The sequence below is a fragment of the Saccostrea cucullata genome, unplaced genomic scaffold (assembly GCF_032062105.1).
Source record: "Saccostrea cucullata isolate Sc308-1 unplaced genomic scaffold, CSIRO_AGI_Scuc_v1 ctg2271, whole genome shotgun sequence".
In the NCBI taxonomy this organism is placed as follows: domain Eukaryota; kingdom Metazoa; phylum Mollusca; class Bivalvia; order Ostreida; family Ostreidae; genus Saccostrea; species Saccostrea cuccullata.
In genome coordinates this window covers 1-22463 of record NW_026936291.1, presented here as the reverse complement: position 1 = coordinate 22463, position 22463 = coordinate 1, and the positions used below count along the sequence as shown (strand labels likewise).

The window sequence follows — 22463 nt, the reverse complement described above, 5'->3', positions numbered from 1 at the left end:
AATCTTCTAAAGAAGGCTCATCATCCACATACCAGTGTGGAAATGGCATTTCACAATGCTCGCAAATCGGATAGACTTTCCAACGCCATCCGGGACACGGGTTATACACTGTGAATGTTTTATAATTCATCATCTTCTGATCACATTAATGACAAACATATTTTTCTACCTCGTGCAAATAGATCGATCTCCACACAGAAATCATGATTGTTAAATAATAAGCTCAGGGTACTCCCAGTTTTGTTTTATATACTATAGGATTATTTTAGGGCCGTGTGCAAAAAAAAAAATATACGTTTTACCTGCGTTTTCTTATATACCTGTTTGCATCCTCTATAAAGTGCCGTGTGCAAAAAACTGAGGGTCGTGTGCAAAAGAAATATACCTTTTACCTGTGTTTTCTTATATACCTGTTTGCACCCTCTGTAAAGTGCCGTGTGCAAAAACTTACCTATGCATTGTGACGTCATTCACTGTATAAATACAATGTGATTATGACGTCACACTTTTTCATTTACAGTCTAGACAGCCTATAGTCTAGCCAGCCTAACCAGTTTGAACTGAATTTTTTACTGAAAGACAATAACAAATAACACACAATACAAAAAAAAAACATGTGTGTGTGTTATGTCTCTCAAGTTATTACACCAGGTCACTTTTTTTAAAAACTTAGAATTTCTTTTTAAAATAACTTTAAATTTTTTTTTCTTATTTATTTTTTTTTTGGTAAACCCCCCTTATAGTTTTTAAGAAATAAAATAAAAAAAAATCATGTAATACTACATCAGTGTTATGTTATTGTATGACTTCATCTTTTATACAGTCGGGTTCGGGGTTTCGGGCAGCCATGGCGAATTTCGGCAAAGATTTTACCCCAGTGAAAAAGGCTTGTAATCCACAGTGTAGGTCCTTTAAAGTTGTTTCACATTGTTTATGATTGTGATTATGTTATCGCTCACCTATATGTTTAATGTCAGCTATGCTAAATAACCCATTTCTGTGTAATTTGAGAGAATGTTTTGACATGTGGTGAAAGTATGGCGTGCTATTCATGTTATCATATAAAAAGTCGATCCTAAATAAATCTGTCTTAAAAAATACATTTTACGAATGACATTTAATATGATTGATTAGAGTATAGGTATCCATATATAAGAGATATTATTTTGCATTACTGTAGCGGGAGCAGCAATAATGAAAAGATTCTGATTCACTGTTGATGATGTTTAATACAGTTGTATAAAATAAATCATCATATACCATATACCAGATTCTGCAAAATAACATAAAATACATTTACTCAAGTTAATATCACATATAACAGCAGAATCTATTGTCATCATAAATCAAATAATTACTATATAATTAATTAGATTATAAAATATTAAATATTGACACATATCAATGAGTTATACCTCTTGACTTTAAATATACAAATGATATTACTCTTATTCACTTCATAATAGTGGATATAATGACTATTTCCAATTATATACTTGCTTTATGTACATATAGCAACATACCAGACTATGGGTATGAATCCCTCTCTAATACATGATTTGTGTGTATGGCTTATATGGATTATCAATATCTACAATTTATAAATAACATCCATACACTATATATCATATTCTTTGTGTCATAAAATACATTCATTACAAAGTTTAAAATCAACTAGTTCATCAGCTTTTGACAAACTTAAATAATTTAATAAATCTCTCATATGCCTCTTTCATTCAGTAATTAATAGGAAAATATTAATATGAAATAGGAATGTCAAAAAGTCAACTTACTGTCAGTGGTCTTAAAGATTTCTCCAAAAATACAAAAACACAACTATACACATTGACTGCTCCTGGGCTAGTAATTAGCTGGACACACTGGACAAAGGGGGTCAAAGGTTTTGGCGGGAAATTATTGACCAATGGCTATTTTTACTTATGTATTTATTCAAGGTTAAAAGTTAAGTTTTAAGTTTAGGGCTCTAGAGATTTCTAGACTTTAATTATAGAAAGTTGTTACAAATTTATTTATTACTTGTTTAATGTTTATATAAAACATATTTATTTTAAATCAAGTTTATTATTGAAAGTTATTTTATAACTTTCAATGGCATCTGAAAGAAAAATACAATAAATTAAAATCAATATAAAATCAATACTATCACATTACATTTAAACATGTTTTCTGTCCTGTTTGTCTGTCAATTGTTGCTTTACTTCCTTTGTAAAATGAGATTAAATTGAGTATCACTGAATATTGTATGCTTTTTTTTCAGGATCAGCTAAGATGTTGTTTCACTGGATTATTTAATTGGGCATATAATTGGATAATTCTGGTAAGTTTGTCTTTGTTTTGTTTACATTTCCTATGATGGACATATCTTTGCATTTAATCATGATTATGTAAAGTTCTGTTTTGAATGTAAATGTACTGTATTTATCCTCATTTCCTCATTTCATGTGATTTACACTTGTACATGTATAACCTGCATGTAACTCAGAGTACATTTAATATTTCTATGATGGGTCATTCTATGATTGAATTTCAATCAGAAAAATATTCACTAAATTTTAGTAAAATACATGGTATCTTTTACATTTCTGTCCCTTTTGTTTGTTAATTATTGCTTTACTTACATTGTAAAATGAGGTTAATTGTGTATCACTGAATTGTATGATTTTTTTTTTCAGGATCAGCTGAGATGTTATTTCACTGGATTATTTAATTGATAGACTTATTGGGCATATATTTGGATATCTCTGGTAAGTTTGTCTTGTTTTTTTTAATTGTTTATACATTTCCTATGAAGGTCATCTTTGCATTTAAGCATGATTATATGGTTAATTTAATTACTGTGTAATACTTATGTGATCTGTTGTCTCTAACTTACATTCATATAAGCACACCCTTATTTAACCTAAAATATATTAACACATGATTAAGGGATCTTCAGAATATTAATAAGTCCTTTTGTATAAATTATATGATTTAATTTCATAATTCATTATGTATGTTACACATGGAATTCAAACTCACTAAATGGTGATCAAAGAGATATTAATTAGGAATCTAATAAGAGAAAAGGAAGGAATTTACAAAAGATTAATCCTAAGTCATTTACTTTTTGTTTTAATTCTAAATATGTGTGATATATGGCATACATATATTTTCGTTTTCACTTTTGTTTCTTAAGCTTTTCAAAAAAAAAAAATAATGAAGGACTACATGTTGTATATGCTAAAAAAGATGTATTTTTCTGTATGCAGTACAGATAGGTATTAAACCAATATTGAATCTGTTGTTAATAAAAAATCTTTTAGTGTCTAAATAATTAATTTGATAATCATTTTATTTGTGATATCAATACAGTAATTGTGCTTTCTTTTAATATCTAAAGATAACATGATGAACTTTTCTCATCTGGAGTTAATGTTAAAAACAATTTGTTTTGAGATTAAAAACAAACATTTTCATGAACTTTTTTGGCATTGTACATGTTGTATTTAAACATGCATTGTTTCACACAGTACTCTGTCATATTAACAAAATGGTTTTATTTTCTATACAGTCCTCAACATGGAAGATATGTATTGTTCCTAACCATCTATAATCCATTCTCTATGAAGTTCAGCCTGGCTGCTCTTCCTTTGGAAATACACAGTTAGTCAATCAACATAGAAACACACAAACTTGAAGGTAAAGTTTCAATGAGATACAATTATAACTTTTATTAATTAATTATTATTTTATTTATTTTTTTTACATGTGCATGTTTATAATTTTGAATTGATATGTAAATGATATATTTAAATAAAAAGGGCTTGGTGGTCATGGTCATTTTTAGACTATATTGATCTCCTTTTAGAAGAAGAAGAAGAGCTCCATTTCAATATATATACAAAAATGCATGATCAAAGTTTGAAACTAAAATGTATGAAAGTTTTCTTTGCCAAATGATAGTTAACAGCTGAAGATAGCATATCTATAGAATAAGTTAAATATGGCTAATTTGTAACCCCCCCCCCCCCCCAAACTTCCTTAATATCATAGTTGGTAAAGATAGCAAGTTTTGACTCCAATTGCTGATGAATTCTGAATTTCCCATTTAATATTAACATTATATCACAGGGAAAGAATACTATAATGTAGCACATCAGGATGACCAGAAAAGAAATCTTAATGACCCTCTTGACTATGTATAAAGATTGTAACCTTATAACTGATGTAAGATGATCTGATTGTGTGGAAATAAAATTTCCTGGTGTTTGTACTACCCAAGATCTTCTTATGAGTGTATGGGACTGTTGTAAACCTTATCCTGTTTATAAAAATAATACCTTGGAGCATGACACTTTATTCATAAAAGGTACTTTCAATATCATTTCTATGAGTTTGTGTTCTTTCTTTTTAATAATGTAGTAATGAATCCAAGTGTTATATCTCCTTTAACCTCATTAATATGTATGCCTTCAAAATCTTAGATCTGTCTGTATTAAGTTTCTTCAGCTCTTTGAACACAAATACCCTGATTCAATCTTTTGAGGTAAACATCCTAGAGACATCATAGATGATTATCAGAGTGTATATATCACAATCTTGACCATAAGGTCAATTTAAATGGTCAAAGGCACAACAAATAAAAGTGAAAACTTTTTTTTCTTTTTTTTAATCAGAATACATAATTTTGTAATAAACAAACACTGGAAAGTTACTCTCATAATGAGCCTTAATGTCTTCCAAGAGTTCAGTTTGGACTCCCTCCATTAATCCTTGTATCTTCTCCAATGGTTTTGTGGGCTAAAATTCATGTGTCTTTAACAACATTTTTTTACTGACAACTGTTTTCTCTTATCATCTATAAACTTGACTTCTTCTTCTCTAGTCAAAGGTCTTTCAGGGTAATCCAAGTAATTCTTACCTTCTATGGGTAATAAAAGGTTATATTCCTCATTGGCTTCTTCTTCCATCAAGGGAGGTGGTATAAATTCTACAGGATGTTCTACCATCAAGGGAGGTGGTATGATATCTTTTCCTCCCTCCTGTTTAAGTAACCATTCACTTTCCTCTAATCTAGAGTTTTTACTCATTTCTTTGCTGAAGCTGTTCCCCATAATGAAGCCAGTTCACAACTGAGGTCTGTTTATACAAATGTTTACTATTTTATACTTTTTTTTGGTCTATATTTAGAATTCCATCAAGCTTATATTACATTGAAAAAAATTTTAACTAAGATATTATTTTTTATTATTTTTCAGGATTCTCTAGTGAGGGCTTATGGAAATGATCTATGTCTACTCTCAGAATGGTGAAAGACTATCAGATTATGCAAAGACTAACAGAATATCCTCTCTTGGAACAATGAAACAAGAAAATCAAACAGGAGGTGGATGGAGGATTTAAGAAGAACAGAGATAAATATAATTTCCAACGAATTTAACCAGTACGATCATAGACTGTGGTTTACAGGATGACAAAGTAACAGGATTGTATCATTTTACTGTCAGACACTGACTATGGATAAGATGTACCCATTTATTAAACTGAGATCTAGTCAAATCAAGTATTGAGAACATGATTTTCTGAAAGCATGAATTTATTCTCACCATCTTCAAAGTATCTGAATGTGACTTTTATTTTTTTACCAATTTCTATTGAAGACTGTTGTTATGTATGAGAAGTATACATTTAAACCTTTTATTTTTCATCTTATTTCTATAACCCCTTAGAAATTACATAGATATCCAGATGCTATATTTAATGTAATTATTACTTTCCTGGAAATGTAAATATATTTTATTTGTGTATATGTGTGTATTGTGGCCTATAATGAAATTTAGAAATTGAAATATGTAAAGGTCCCTTAATATCCCACATCAAGATGTAGGTGCCCAATAATCTGTGATGCAATAATATCTTGAATATTATTTATCATCTCATACACTTCATATGCTTACTACACATATCAGGTTATAGTAATACACATAGTTTTATAGGATAATTTGTCATGGTCAAAGCATGAGATTATTGAGATGACTACATTTGAAAATAATTTGTAACATACAAACTTCACATCATTAGTAAAAAATGAATAGGAGATTTTCTATAGATTTTTGGATCATTTACTCCTGAGTAAAAGTTAGTTCCTGAGATTACTGATATGAATCATTTAATGCAATAACTTCAAAATTGTGTGATAACTTATAGACTTTATAAAAATTAGTTGTAAATTCTTAGGAAAGAATTAAAATATTAATCAAATGTACAATGTCCAAGGGTGTTTATTTAAATATTATTATGTAATATCTTGGGTTTCTGTTTATTTATCATATTCAAATTGAAGACAGTTGTTATGTCTGGTTATTATACATTGGATCCTTTATTTTTAATTTCTACAACCCCCTAAAAATGACACAGATATTCAGAAGCTAGCTTTGGTGTATTTTTTTTTTTTTACTTTCCTGGAACTGTAAATACATTTTGTTTGTGTTTGTCCTATTTTGAATTTAATAGGTCTCAATAAGACCCCTCCCCCCATAAAGATGCATGTGTCCTATAATCTGTGATAATATGTTGAATATTTTTATTATTCCATAAATTTTATTCTTACTACACATGTAGTGTTTGGAGTAATGCACTTAGTTGTATAGGACAATATTCAAGGTCAAAGCATGAGATTATTGAGATAACTACCTTTGTCAATTATTTGTAACCTTCAAACTTTACATCTTAAGTGAAGAATGGATAGGAGATTTTCTATAGATTTTTGGATCATTTTCCTACAAGATAATATTACTGACTTGAAACATTTCATGGTGATTTACATACCTGCAGTCATAAATAGATACATGTAGGCATGGGGTAGACTCCTATAGATTTTAAGATCTTCATTCAAAAGTATAGAAAGTTTTTAAGTTTGAAAGATTAAATGTCAGCATATCATTTGCTTGTGAATTTAAAATAAATTCAAACATATACATCTTTAGATGATAACTAGTTATTTCAATTCCTGGACTTTCTATCTTGATATTTTCCTTTATTATCTGTAAAATTTAATGATTGTCTTTTTAGTTTAGTTGAACTAGTTTCTTATTAGCATGTGAAAATGGCATCATCCAAATAAGTTCATCTACATTTTATATGTAGGAGAGAATTTTTCATCACAGGGAAAGAAAGAGATTGTCTTGTATAATATAATGCATTGGTACACAAAAATATCTTTCAATTTCTAACATGTTTCATTTTTGTTACGTGGAATAAGTTCTGTTGATTTCCTACCAAAGACATACTAGTACAGTAATAAATGTATATGATGTGTCAAAAAAGCATGTGGAAACCTGATAACTTTATCATTTCTGATTAAAAATCAAATTATGAGTTTCATCTCTGTTACATTATTTAAAAAATTCTAAGTAGGGCACACACCAGAAACTCTTAAAATTATTATATCAGGGTTTAACACAACAATTCCAAATGATTTTTGAACGCTTTTTTATGTATCAGAAAGACAAAACAGAATCTGTTCACAGATGTTCCAAAGGAAAACAACCACAAAGAAAAGATTTGTTATGTTCTTTATGTGATTCATGTAAAATGTATTTTAAAAGTGTAGCATAACAGTCATCTTTTGCATAAATACTTTTTGTGGAGAATTTCTCATAACTTTGAAAAAAGTAGTCTTATTGTATAATAGGGTTAGCTTAAAATCTTGTAGACTTTAAAGTTGTATATGATGTGTTACACATCTTACATATGTAACCATTTCAGGGTTTTCAGCATATATTGTGGTTTTGTCTTAAATTTGTTTGTTCATGTAATCAATAATTTGCTAATACTCAAATTAGGAAATATATGAGAGAATAGGTAAGAAAATCAGGTTTAAGAAATGATTTTTACTATTTATAAGGGTTTAATCTATATATTGAATCTATAAGTACAATCAGTCTATACATTTAAGGTATTTTTGTATGAAATAAACTTACATTTGAGCATTTTTAGACAATTGTAAACATTACTTGAACCAGTTTTTAAAAAATGATTAGATTCACTGTCAGCATGTTATTTCATATAAAATAAATGAGAAAACAATTTTATTTGAGTCAGTTTTTTTTTATGTAAATAAAAAAGCATTGGAAGTTGGAAATATTTCACAAAGTTGATTGCGCATAATTCTCACTAGGACAGTAGGAGTATTGTGATTTTACCCTTTAAGAAACCATTTCAAATTTCAATATACAAATCATGTTTAGTCAAGCAGTATATAGTTTACATTTGCCAAAAAGTAAATGGTATCTCTATTCAGGGTCAATCCAAAGGTAAAAAAGAAATGAAAAAATATATTTCTATTTATGTATCAAACTTTAAGGTTTTGTTACAATAATTTCACTGTATTCATTTTTTAGTCCTCTTTCTATGTATGAATAGCTCTGATTTAGGCAATCAAAATACAAAAAGCAAATGAGTTATGTCAAATGATGAAGGTATACACCAGAAAATTAACATGGACAGAGAATTCTGAGTTTCCCTCAAATATGGCCGCCAAGTGATGTGAAATAAAAACAAAATGTGGATTCATCTATTAGGATTGAGACTTGTACATATTATGAATGATGGGTACTATGACATTAAGAATGACATGAAAGAAATAAGTTCGATTCAATTATATGAACAGTTCTTAATCCATACAGTCAAAATGGAAGAAATATTTTACTTTATAGGCATAAAGTAACAAACACTTACCCAATGCATCAAAATTTTACTTTTTGAAGAAAAGGAACCTTACTTACTTTGTTGAGTTGACATATTTTTTGTTTGACAGGTAGACTAATAGTTTCTGACTAGTATAATGAGAACTTTTTATTTAAGAGTCCTCAGATTATTCTGATATTCTGGTTAAGATATCTGTATGACATCAATTAATTTGTTCATACAAAGGGATAAAAGCTTTTTTCCAGGTTTCCTCTTTACTCAGATTAGATTGTGTCTTGTTAATATATCCAACATATAAGATACTCATCAAAGTTACACAAAAGGTAAATAAATGACCTTATTAAGTTTTTAGTCAAAAGGTCAAAGTGAGGAGGACATCTGCTAAATTTAATTATTTAGTTAATATTCATCAATGGATAGGTTAATTAAACAAACTTCATATATTTTTGAATTTTTAGGTTAAAGATCAGCACAATTTTTTGCTATACCATTGTTTTCCATGAATATCTTAACACCTCACTTTTGACTTTTCAGGTTAAAGGTCAATGTATTCCTACTACATTAAAATCTTCATTATTTAAGGATCTCAGAGTGATATTTTTTTATTTGTAAGGAATTAGGTATAAAATCTCAGACTCTTTCTATAATATGTCACTGAATGGGCTTCTTCATTTTAGAGAGTTTTACGAGCAAAATCATATACTGACTTTCAATCCTTCAAAACACAATATGTATATTTAAATCTTGAGATTCAGACTTTTTCAGACTTTTAGGTTTTCAGACTTTTAGGATTTCAATTTTAAAAACTTTCAGACTTTTAATCTTTTAAAACTTTCAATCTTGAGGACTGAGTATTTTTGATATTCATTTGGTATGCCATGTCTTTTAAATCATTACCATTAATCCTTAGTCATTCAAACTTTTCATATATGTAATACCAGAGTGTGAAAGTAACAGTGTATGTGCAATCTTCTTACTGTTTATCTAAAATTACTGATTTTAATACAGTCAAATAAAATTTTCTGATGATGGAAATTTCCAAAACTGTCTGACTTATACATATTTAAAGTTCACACTGTTGAATATCCATAAATATCAAAATATAATGATTCAGCATTAGCTATCATTCATACACTTGTTGAAATTCCTCATGCAATTTTGAAGAATCTCTGTTCTAAAGGATGCTAAAGACAAAAGATCCATACATTTCCAAGTAGTCATAATGTTTTAAAACTATATGTATCCACATTAAATTAAGGAACATTGGACCCCCCCCCCCTTTTTTTCCTTTATAACTCATGACATTTCATGTAGATAGTGGGTATGATGTGTAAAATAATCTTTTTATGAAAAGAGGATGGTGTAAAAGTTACTCTTACCCCACACCCAAGGGGAGTAGGGAAGGGGGTTGAATCCCTTTCTTTTTGTCCAAGGAAAACCTGAATTTTAAAGATTAAACATAAGTTATCAAACGAATTAAATTAATAAAATTAATTTATTTTCTAAAAGTTTCTTTTTTAAATCTGAACATTTAAATTTTTTTTCCTTTTGATTACCAGACTGTCTAATAGGTGAACTGTATAAAACTGAATACAGATCATTTTAAAGTCTTGCATTTTTTATGGCAAATCATTAAATAATGGGATAATATATATATAAACCTCACCCATACATAAACAGGAGTGAAACTGAAAAGCCATGCAGGTTTGCATTCTTAATCTTATTTTTTGTTTACTATATGTATGACTTGTACCACTCCAATTGAATAAATAAATAAATTAAAAAAAAATAGGCTTTCCTCTCCTTAAGTTTTCTGTAACCATTAGCACACTCTCAAAAATACAGCACCTTTTAGAAAAAAATTATGGCTTTTTTTTTTTCCTGTTTTATGTTAGACAGACTTATTTTCTATGAAACTGTGTTCATGTGAAATTGAATCCTTTTGACCTTATATACCTTAAAATTGAAGAAGTAAAAAAAAAATTATACCTGTTTTAAATGGATGACCATGTTCAGTGAGATACTTTAGTGAGATACTTTAGCAACAAAAATACAGGACCTGTGACCCTTCTATTTATAACAACACTTCTTTTTAAAAAATTCAAAAATTTATTCAATGATTTACACTTCTATTTCTTCTGATGATGATCGGTCCTCAATCAGTCGCGTCAACACCCCAGGTCCTTTGTTTTCCATCGAGTCTTTAATCTGGGAAAAAGGGATGCGACAATACACGTACTCTGTAGGACAATAATGAGGTGGAAACGTCAGTCCTTTTTTCTCCATCTTGATATAATATTTCAGACAATCTCCAATGTCCGAGAACCATGAACTTTCATTCCGAATGGTGTTGATGGGTGTCAGAAGATTCCTTTGAGTACAAGTAACCCATTTGTATTGCTGATAATGTTGGTTGATTTTCACCCTCACTGTAGATCCTGTTAGAGGTGGGATTTTCATTCTTTTTTCCAACCACACATTGTCCAGGGAATAGCCTGGATGATTTTCATAGAAATCCATGATGGCTCCTATTTTAGTTTTCATCCAGTCTCCTTGCATGTACATACACTGACTAATGGGACTCTCACAATACCAACGATACTGCATCTTTTGGGGAAAAACACGTCTGACTTGTTTCGTGTCCTTTTTCAGAATGAGAGAGAGTTGTTTGATATATACCTCTTGAATAAAGCTCCGCTTTATATATATATATATATATATACCTTTACTGTAAGAGCCGTGTGCAAAACATATACGATAGACCTACGTTTTTTATGCTGACTACACAGGTAATACTGGCGCCGTGTGCAAAAACCTATACGATAGACCTACGTTTTTTTTTATGTACACAGGTAAATACTTGGCAGCGATTCAAATCCCTGATTGTGACGTCATCCTTACAAAACCTAATGTATAGAGAGAGCGCGTAGTTGTGTGTTTATAGGGAAAAACAACACTAGAATTTTTGGGTTTTTCTTTTATTTTTTATTCATAACAACAAGAACAAGAACATCATTATAATAATAAACATTCAAAACTTTTCTTCAGTTCCTTTTGTATGGGAAAAGGTCTCCTCATGTACAAATAGTGTGTTTCACAACGGTTACCACGGTTAATGATATCGTATCTTTTTAGGGGGCCCACTTTCTTACCATAATCTTTAATACAATCTCCGGGTTTTTCTATCCATTTCCCTTGAAACAAAGTGCTTTCGGGTCCCTCTCTCTGGTGAGGCAAGACGTAATTGATTTTCCATTTGAATTCCCGATACTTGGGATGTCTTGGTCCTGCTAAGAGCAGGATGCTGTCCCCTATGGGATCAGGTAACTTGATTCTCTTATACAGGTAGATTTCATGGAGACCTGTTTGTCCTGGATTCTGATCAAAGAAATCTTGAATACATTCCTCTTTGTTTTTCATCCATTCTCCCTTTAAACTAGTACCCTTTTTAGGTTCTACTATTTTCCAACGATACTCTGAGTTTAAAACTTCCATGACGTGTGTGCTCTGTCCCTCACTCAGATCAGAAATGATCTCTAGGATTTGTAGGTCTCCTTTTTATATAGAGACTGGAGTATTTATTTTTTAACTTGCAGAGGAAAAAACCAATAGAGAATTTTAAATTAAGAATAATTCAATAATCTCATTCTTTTATCACTGAAAAAAAATCTAGGTCTGATTGCTTAACAATAGAAAACACTAAATTTGAGTTCTGTCCTTTTATTTATAGTTAACACAGAAATATCCGTTTGGACTGTTGAATCTCGCCACGACAGATGGGGCAAAAATGAAAAGAAGGAGCACACAAAGCACAGCAGCATAGGTGTCCACAAGGTAGAAAAGCGATTTGTAATTCCTCGTCTAAACAAATGTGACATTTTCCTCGAGCCTGGACGTCTGGTTGTGGGTTCAGTAGAGGTTTGATCTTAATGAAAGGTTTATATCCCTGCTTCTCTAAGTCCCCGACAAATATACTCATCACCCAGCTTCGACCCTTATACTGATTGATGTAAGGACAATTGGGATTCCAATAAGCATGTTCTGCATAAGGATCCTCCTCAAGATCCCAATTGGTTAAAGTCATTCCACAATGAAAACAGGTAGCGTTATCTTTCACTCCCCTGTAGAAAAACCCAGCTCGAGCTAGGTCTGGTATTTTCCCTAAGAGAGGTTCTGGCCATCCCTGCTCAAAAGTAGCTTCTCTCTTTGAGAGCTGAGCATACTGGGGAAAACGCATGGGTTGGTCTGGCTCGCGACTCCCCATGATTAGAAATGACCTTTGATTTTGAATAAGAATACCTTTTTATAGAGAAAAAAAAACAACACATAAAAACAATTCAATTTTTTATTTGTAACAAACAAACAAACAAACAAACAAACATATCAATAACCATAAGGTAAAGTGTTATAATTCTCTACAATTTGTCTCTTGTCATATACAATTCTAACTGTTTTCTCTGAAGGTTTGTTCACGACCTCACAATCCCGGGTCCTCTGGATTTTGCTGGGATAGGGAACTTTTATTTCCTCTATTTCTCCCATGAGCATTTTTTGTAAAGTCTCTGGGCACACCAACTGAGAGGTTCGATGGTTGAGAGTGACCCCTTTGCATTTATGAACCTCGGTTCCTTTGTCCGTTCGGAAAGCATAATTTTTAGGACCTGCCGACATGAATTTAGTGATGTGATCCCCGTCTAATTCGTCGGTCCATTCTCCTAAACTATGGCCCAAAGTAGGATTAAAAGCTCCTTCCTTATGTTGGTAAATGATACTGTCCGTATCGAAATAAAGGCCCCGTTCTTCTAAAGGTCGTAAAGTCTCGTAGAGATGTAAGCGAGCATAGGCGGTGGTAAAACAAGCTAGGATCACGTTTCCAAAGGGACATTCTTCGACGAATTCCTGTTTGTCTTGAAAATTCACTAGAATCTTGTCTTCAATGGAATCTTCTTTATTGACTAAGAGTCGCACACCCTTGATGTCGACCGTCGAATTTTGTAAGAGTTGATGTAATTCCTCTACTTCGTCCAAGTATCTGACTTTGGGTAATAACAAGCGTTGAGCAAATTTTCCCCACAGACAATTTAAAAAGAGTTTAGCAATGGTTCTTAACACTGGATTCTTCTTGATACTGAGAATGTCCATCATGAATCCTTCTTTGTATAACACTTCTCGAATGTAATCTTGTTCTTGTTCTGAGGTCTTACATTCGGAGGGAAATCCGGACGCTTCCTGTTTGATCTTGAGGAAGGTATCGATGTACTCTTTAAATAAGTCTTGACTGCGTTCTTTGAAATGCCACACTTCGTAAGTTTGCTCTAAGGTATACCCCATGTCCAAGGCTTTATGTAATTCGCACGTCACCCAAGTACCCGTGAGACTACGTTCCCGGTCGGTGTGTTGACATGGGTGTTGAGACGTAGAGTCTTGTTGTTGGGCACAGGTGCGACATAAGGGAAATAATAACTTACCTCCCGTCCGATAAGGTAATACGGGGTGAAAGAGGCCTCGGGGTGGCAAGACCCGACAGTGAATGAGACCGAAATAATTTCTCACGTCCTGGAAGTCGTCTGTGATGATCTCGGGATGCCCTAGGGGAAAAGGTCTGTGTTTCAACACGTAAGGGTATAAGGAACACACGTCCACGTATCTCATGTCCCCTTCTTCACAATATAATTTAGTGGCATTGGTCCGGCCTCCGTACAGGGCTTCTCGAGGTTTCAAAGGATCCGGAATGTCCAGATCTCGTACAAATTGCTGTAAAGTCTCATCTTGTTGCACTTGTTGATCGAAATCGTGCTCCCAGATACTACACACGTTGTACCCCATGTCCTCTAAATCCGCAGTCCTTCTGAGAGTTTTCTCGTGTAATTGTTGGTAAGTAAATTGAGTCCGGTGAGGATGAGTTTCCGTCTGTAAACTGGGATAGCAAGTGGGGCATCCGTGCCAATAGCATCCGTAAAATTCGTAGACGGTGCGAGTCGCTTCCTGGTATCCGTCGACGGTATAATTTCCGATCGGGACTTCGCCTCCGTTTCTGGCATGTCGTATGTGACATCCATTCTGATGACTCATCCAGGTGAGCCATCGACAGGCTTTGACCGAATATTGTCGTGCCGGATCATACCCGAGGTTCGGAATGATGGCAATGCTGTCTTTAGGCATGAAATTTCGACGGTAGGCTAAATTAGCAGCACTGGCAAACGTGATGGATTCCTGGAAAGGGTCCACGTTGACCAACTTCTTGAGGGTGCTTCTAAACCGTGCACAGCATTTGTGTAAGATGTCGACGTCCGAGACACAATACCCTACAAACTCTTTCTGGAAATCAAACACTTTTCCCCTCTGTTGGTCGTACCATTCGTAAAAAGCTTTTCGTCCACTGGTAGTCATTTCGTCCGGATTGTAGAAAGCTGCCGGTGGATAAGGTCCCACGTAATTCTGGTTCTGTTCCGTATTAAAAAAGTGAGGGAAATAACCTTTCTTCATTTCGTTCAAATCGAAAGCGGAGGGCATCTGGGCCAAGGGAAAGGTTAAGAAACTATACGAGTCGATGAATTTGAGTCCGCATATTTCCATGGACAAGATCTTACTCCCGTTCATGATCACGCTAGGTTTCAGGGGAGAAGAATGCACTATGTAATTCAAAATGAATTGTCCGTCGTATCCTTTGAAGTTATGGGCGATGACGATGGCCCCGTCGTGTACTAAAGTGGAATTCTTAGTACCTGTAGTGGGTTGAAATAACCAGTCCATGAACTTCTTTAAGGTGTCTGGGCCTTGAAATAGGTGCTGACGGGGTCCCATGTGTTGACAATGAGGACAAGGTTGGTCTATGTCTAAGTCATCGCAATGTTGACAGACGCGATGTGCCACACACAGATTAGGGATGTGAATGCCCGATTCCTGAGTGCATTCGAAATCGAAATAAATGGTAAACTCTAAGGTGTCTTCTCCCTTCTTCTTCTTCTTCTTGGGTTTCTGTGGAACGTAGCACCGATGATCGGCATCGACGATTTTCTTACAGATCTTACACTGTTTCTGATCTCCGCATTTGTGATGAGGAAATAATTTCTTTGGTATCCAGGACTGACACTTCTCGCATAGTCCCATTAAATTGCAGACAGTAGTGGTGGTTTTCTTACCATGAGGTTTTAAATGATCTTCGTAGCAGGTCCTGTTCTTAAAAGTTCCATGACATTCCTGGCATTTAATCTTGATCCCTTCATCGGGACATTTAGGGTGAGGTCCTAAACAATAGGGACAGCGATGAGGGCACTTGGAGCGATGGTCTGTGACATTCCTGTACCCCACGTCGCAATGATCACAGTAGTAGGGGTTCCCCGTTACTCCGGCCATCGATATGATGGCATCGCAATGACGGTTGTCTAACAATATGTTCAAACAAGTTCCATCTCCCCAGCCTTTGAAGATGCGCTCTAAACAGAGTTTAGTGGAAGTAGATTTGAACTGAAATATTTTCAGACGATACTGAGGAGCTAATACCTGTTGTAATTTTATCCACTCTGCAGATCCACACGCTTGAGTGATATCACATCCGGCCTGTTCCATGAGAGCTATGGCTTGGTTCTTCTGGTCCAAGGATTTCTTATCTCCCTTCCGCATACGGAGCCAACGTTTTTCCCATTCCGGGTCTGGATGATCGGGTTTCTGACTGTGTAATCGAGTGACGACGATGGCTCTAGCTAAACACAATTTATCATGGGGATTGACGATCCGAACGATGGCTCGTTTATTTTTCTTGAAACTCTCCTTATTCACTTGTAGATGTTTGTTTCTGTTCCACCACTCCCCTGGGGATTCTCGATGTGTAACAGCTGGAATTCCGTGGAGCCGTCGCCGATTTTGAACTCCTTTTTGGATTGTTGCACAACTTCTAAATCCCAGATCTGGGTTGTTTATATTGTTGTGAGGGTTAAGCTACTGTTTCTTGTAATCATTTTCGAATTCTCCAGGAAGCTTTTGACATTTTTTTACGAATTTTCTAATATTTCCCTTAAACAAAATCTGAGTGTTAATGTTTTTTAGCAGATATAACCTTTACTAGGAGTAACTTGATGACAAAAGACAACCAGGTTCGGGAATGTGACATCTTGACGATAGTAAAATGTTTTTTACTTGCAACGATCTGCTGATGTGTTTACCTTTAGTATTCAAAGAACCCAAAGAGGGAAAAAAATAAAAGGGCTACCCAAAAAAATTTTTTTTTTACGTTTTTTCAAAAGGTTTTTCGGAATATTTAGTCCTACCATCGTTTATTTTTTTTCCCATTTCTGGATACTTTTATCGTTTAAGACGGTCCTACCCAAACAAAATTTAATGGTTCGATCCACGGGTTATTTTTCTTTTTTCCAAGATTTTTTTTCCCACCTGAAGTTCATGTGTATAAAGAAGTGGGGGTCCATTTCATCATTTTGGATTTAATTTATTCTTAAATGAAATTATGAATCTTTATTTAACCTAAACAAGATCTGCAAAAGCATGGATTTGAGAATTTATAAAGCATTTTAATTAAGTTGTAATCTTTTATTAATATTCGAGGAAAGTTTTCATCATTGAAATTTAAATATGATATCAGCATTTTTTTAAATTTGGAATCATTCAGAATTTTTTATGTATAAACCCAAATTTGGTTAAATGGAAATTCAAACCTGTTATGTTCATTTGTTTAATGTAAACTTTAATGTCTAGGTAATGTAATGTCAAAGCATGGCATACAAAGAAAATCAAAAAGCGAGTCCAAGTATTATAAAGATACGTCAAGTTTAAAAATTTCTGAACGGCCTAAAAGCAAAAATCTGTCTCAAGATTTATAACATATTGTTGAAGGATTAAATTAATAGCATTTGGTAAACTTTAAATAGAGATTTGAAAAAAAAGGGGGTTTTTAATTTTAACGACAATTTTTTCACGAAAAAATTTTTCTTTTCCCTTTTACCTGATTAATTTTTACCCTAAACAATTTTCCCTTGTGCATTTACTGATAAAACTAGAATTTAATAAAAAATTTGTGAAAAAAAATAAAGGAAAAAGTGGTTTTTGTTGGTAAAAAGGGTAAGTTTTGGATATTTTGATAAGAATTAAAAAAAGAAAATTAAGATTTATAATTATTTGCAAAAAAGGTTTATTTAAATTGGCTCGTATTGAATTTAAATAAAAGGTTTTTGGTTGAAAAAAAAAAAAATTTAGGGTTGTTATAAAAGAAACTGATAGGGGGAAAAAAAAAAAAATTTTTTTCCCCCTTTTGGGGAAAAAATTGTTAAAAATAAAAAAACCGGAAAACTAAATTTTTTAAACTTTTAATTTTAAAAAAACCCCCAAAATTTTTTTTTTTTCCCCAAAAAAAATTTTGGGGTTTTTTCCCATTTTAATCCATTTAAAACAGGTATAATTTTTTTTTTACTTCTTCAAATTTACAGGTATATAAGGTCAAAAGGATTTTACAAATTCCACATGAACACAGTTTTAATAGAAAATAAGTCTGTCTAACATAAAACAGAAAAAAAAAAAAGCCATAAGCTTTTTTCTAAAAGGTGCTGTTTTTATTGAGATTGTGCTAGTGGTTACAGAAAACTTAAGGAGAGGATAGCCTATTATTTTTTAATTTATTTATTTATTCAATTGGAGTGGTACAAGTCACACATATAGTAAACAAAAATAAGATTAAGAATGCAAACCTGCATGGCTTTTCAGTTTCACTCCTGTTTATGTATGGCTGAGGTTTATATATATTATACCATTATTTAATGATTTGCCATAAAAAATGCAAGACTTTAAAATGATCTGTATTCAGTTTTATACAGTTCACCTATTAGACAGTCTGGTAATCAAAAGGAAAAAAATTTAATGTTCAGATTTAAAAAAGAAACTTTTAGAAAATAAATTAATTTTATTAATTTAATTCATTTGATAACTTATGTTTAAACTTTAAAATTCAGGTTTTCCTGGACAAAAGGGATTCATCCCTCCCCTCCCTTGGGTGTTGGGTGAGGCTATATCCTCTTTTCATAAAGATTATATTAGCCACTATCTACATGAAATGTCATGGATAAAGGAAAAAAAGGGTTCAAGTTCCTCAATTTAATGTGGATGTATAGTTTTAAATATTATGACTATAAATATTGAATCCTGTATTCTAAATATTGTATATTAACAAGGTCTAATGCTGCAGATATTTATGGATATTCTGTTGAAACTTAAATATGTATAGGTCAGGCAGTTTGGAAATTTTGATCATCAGAAAATTTTATTTGACTGTATTAAAATCCAGTTATTTTAGTTAAACATTAAGAAGATTGCACAAACACTTTTACTTTCACACTCTGGTATTACAAATATGAAAAGTTTGAATTACTAAGGATTAATAGTAATGACATAAAAGACAAGACTTACAAAATAAATATTAAAATACTCAGTCCTCAAGATTGAAAGTTTTTTAAAGATTGAAAGCCTGAGAGTCTGAAAGCCTAAAAGTCTGAAAGTCTGAATCTCAAGATTTAATATACATATTGTGTTTTGAAGGATTGAAAGTCAGTATATGATTTGCTTGTAAAACTCTCTAAAATGAAGGAGCACATTCAGTGACATATTATAGAAAGAGTTTGGAGATTTTATATCTAATTCCTTACAAATAAAAAAATATCACTATGAGATCCTTATAATGAAGTTTTACTGTAGCAGGAATACATTGACCTTTAACCTGAAAAGTCAATAAGGTGTTAAGAATATTAATGGAAAACAATTGTATAGTTAAAATTGTGTTGATCTTAGACCTGAATTAAATCAAAATATATGAAGTTTGTTTAATTGGACAATGATGTTGATTTTATTAACTAAACTATTAAATATAGCCCTCTCACTTTGACTTTTGACTTAAAGGTTAATGTATTTCTGCTACAGTAAAATGTTCATTATAAGGATCACAAGAAATGATATTCTTTTATTTGTAAGGAATTAGATATAAAATCTCCCCAAATACTTTTATCCCATCTCACAAATGTGCTAATTTTAGAGAGTTTTACAAGCAAATCATATATTTGACTTTCATCCTTCAAAACACAATATGTATATTAAATAAAAAGATTCAGACAAAGCAAACTTTTAGGCTTTCAAACTCTCAGGCTTTCAATCTTTAAAAACTTTCAATCTTGAGGACTGAGTATTTTAATATTTATTTTGTAAGTCTTGTCTTTTATGTCATTACTATTAATCCTTAGTAATTCAAACTTTTCATATTTGTAAAACCAAAAGTGTGAAAATATTTCAGTGTTTGTGTAATTTGACTGTATGTTTATCTAAAATTACTGCTTTTAATACAGTCAAATATAATTTTCTGATGATCAACTTAATGTCATCCATCCTATTCATAATATGTACAAGTCTCAATCCTATGAATATCCATAAATATCAAAATATAATGTTTTTATTTCCACATCAGCTTGGGAAATGCTCTTATTTGAGGGAAACTAATTTGGGTTGATCTCTGTCCATGGTAAAGACATTTTCTGGTGTATATTTAAAACCTTATGAGGAACATTGGAAGAACCCTTTTTTTTCCTCTCATGAATATCCATAAATATCAATGATAAGAGGATGGTGTATTGCCTGTAGGGATGGTCCCTTTGTCCAGGAAAACCTGAATTTTAAAGTTTAAACATAAGTTATCAAATGAATTAAATTAATAAAATTAATTTATTTTCTAAAAGTTTCTTTTTTAAATTTGAACATTTGAAATTTTTCCTTTTGATTACCAGACTGTCTAATGGTGAACTGTATAAAAACAGGATACTAATCAATTTGAAGTCTTGCATTTTTTTATGGCAAAATATTTAATAATGGGATGATATATATAAACCTCAACGAGCCATGAAAACAGGAGTGAAACTGAAAAGCCATGCACGCTTGCATTCTTAATCTTATTTTTGTTTACTATATGTGTGACTTGTGCCACTCCAATGGAATAAATAAATAAATTAAAAAAATAATAGGCTATCCTCTCCTTAAATTTTCTGTAACCGCTAGCACAATCTCAATAAAAACACACCTTTTAGAAAAAAAGCTTATGGCTTTTTTTCCAGTTTATTTAGAGCTTATGGCTTTTTTCCTGTTGAAGTTCCTTATATTTAAATGAAAGTAAAAAAAATTATATGAGAATTTGATGACCTTTAGTGAGATGCTTCTGTATTCCCCTTCTATTTATAACAAATTTTTTTAAAAAAAAATTCAAAAAATTTATTCAATGATTTACACTTCTATTTCTTCAGTCTGATGATGAGTATCAATGGTCGCTTTAATCCCCAGTCCTTTGTTTTCCATCGAGTCTTTAATCTGGGGAAAAAAGGAATCGACGATACACATTACTGTGTCCAAACGCCGTGGAAACGTCAGTTCTTTCTCCATCCTTCAAAAAATGTTTTACAATCTCCAATGTCCGAGAACCATGAACTTTCATTCCGAATGCTCACAGGTGCTCAGATCTTTCATAGAATTGAGTATAAGTAACCCATTTTGAATTGCTGATAATGTTGGTTGATTTTCACCCTCATTAGGTCCTCGAAGAGATGGGATTTTCACTCTTTTTTCCAACCACACATTGTCCAGGTAATAGCCTGGATGATTTTCATAGAAATCCATGATGGCTCCTATTTTAGTTTTCATCCAGTCTCCTTCCATGTACATACACTGACTAATGGGACTCTCACAATACCAACAATCTGCATCTTTCAGAAACACACTGACTTGTTCCGTGTAATTTTTCAGAATGAGAGAGAGTTGTTTGTTATATACCTCTTGAATAAAACTCCGCTTTATATATACCTTTACTGTAAGAGCCGTGTGCAAAACATATACGATAGACCTACGTTTTTTATGTACACAGGTAAAAACTTGGCAGCGATTCAAATCCCTGATTGTGACGTCATCCTTACAAAACCTAATGTATAGAGAGAGCGCTTAGTTGTGTGTTTATAGGGAAATAACTAACAATACTAGAATTTTTGGGTTTTTTCTTTTATTTTTTATTCATAACAACAAGAACAAGAACATCATTATAATAATAAACATTCAAAACTTTTCTTCAGTTCTTTTTGTATGGGGAAGGATCTCCTCATGTACAAATAGTGTGTTTCACAACGGTTACCACGGTTAATGATATCGTATCTTTTTAGGGGGCCCACTTTCTTACATAATCTTTAATACAATCTCCGGATTTTTCTATCCATTTCCCTTGAAACAAAGTGCTTTGGGTCCCTCTCTTGGTGAGGCAAGACGTAATTGATTTTCCATTTGAATTCCCGATACTTGGGATGTGTGGGTCTGCTAAGAGCAGGATGCTGTCCCCTATGGGATCAGGTAACTTGATTCTCTTATACAGGTAGATTTCATTGAGACCTGTTTGTCCTGGATTCTGATCAAAGAAATCTTGAATACATGTCTCTTTATTTTTCATCCATTCTCCCTTTAAACTAGTCCCTTCAGGTTCTACTATTTTCCAACGATACTCTGAGGTTAAAATTTCCATGATGTGTGCTCTGTCCCTCACTCAGATCAGAAATGATCTCTAGGATTTGTAGGTCTCCTTTTTATATAGAGACTGGAGTATCTATTTTTAACTTGCAGAGGAAAAAACCAACAGAGAATTTTAAATTAGACAGAATTCAATAATCTCATTCTTTTATCACTGAAAAAAAATTTGGTCGATTGCTTAACAAAGAAAAAACAAATTAAATTCTGTCCTT

The 22463-nt window shown here is 32.3% G+C and overlaps 3 protein-coding genes and 1 long non-coding RNA gene across 4 annotated transcripts; 1 reads left to right on the top strand and 3 right to left on the bottom strand.

Annotated features, from left to right (window-relative positions):
* The first annotated feature begins 834 nt into the window (after positions 1–834).
* On the top strand, positions 835–8080 carry LOC134245334 (uncharacterized). Its single transcript, XR_009987392.1, has 5 exons — positions 835–902; positions 2279–2338; positions 2694–2765; positions 3572–3699; positions 5259–8080. It is a non-coding gene; the product is annotated as an uncharacterized LOC134245334 (long non-coding RNA).
* Positions 8081–12439: 4359 nt separating this feature from the next.
* On the bottom strand, positions 12440–12973 carry LOC134245328 (baculoviral IAP repeat-containing protein 7-like). The gene has a single exon (XM_062727628.1). It carries the CDS (start codon positions 12971–12973, stop codon positions 12440–12442), a length of 534 nt encoding a protein of 177 aa, XP_062583612.1.
* Positions 12974–13092: 119 nt separating this feature from the next.
* Positions 13093–15195, bottom strand: LOC134245327 (uncharacterized). The gene has a single exon (XM_062727627.1). It carries the CDS (start codon positions 15193–15195, stop codon positions 13093–13095), a length of 2103 nt encoding a protein of 700 aa, XP_062583611.1.
* Positions 15196–15427: 232 nt separating this feature from the next.
* LOC134245326 (uncharacterized) lies at positions 15428–16332 on the bottom strand. Its single transcript, XM_062727626.1, has 2 exons — positions 15587–16332; positions 15428–15434 (listed from the first exon to the last, which is right to left on the bottom strand). The coding sequence occupies exons 1-2, from the start codon at positions 16330–16332 to the stop codon at positions 15428–15430; spliced, it is 753 nt and encodes a 250-aa protein (XP_062583610.1).
* Positions 16333–22463: the final 6131 nt, after the last annotated feature.

What these genes read in the sequence shown, in the direction of transcription:
- LOC134245328 (XM_062727628.1), bottom strand. Translation starts at nt 12,973, where the DNA reads ATGGGGAGTCGCGAGCCAGACCAACCCATGCGTTTTCCCCAGTATGCT.
- LOC134245327 (XM_062727627.1), bottom strand. Translation starts at nt 15,195, where the DNA reads ATGAAGAAAGGTTATTTCCCTCACTTTTTTAATACGGAACAGAACCAG.
- LOC134245326 (XM_062727626.1), bottom strand. Translation starts at nt 16,332, where the DNA reads ATGCGGAAGGGAGATAAGAAATCCTTGGACCAGAAGAACCAAGCCATA.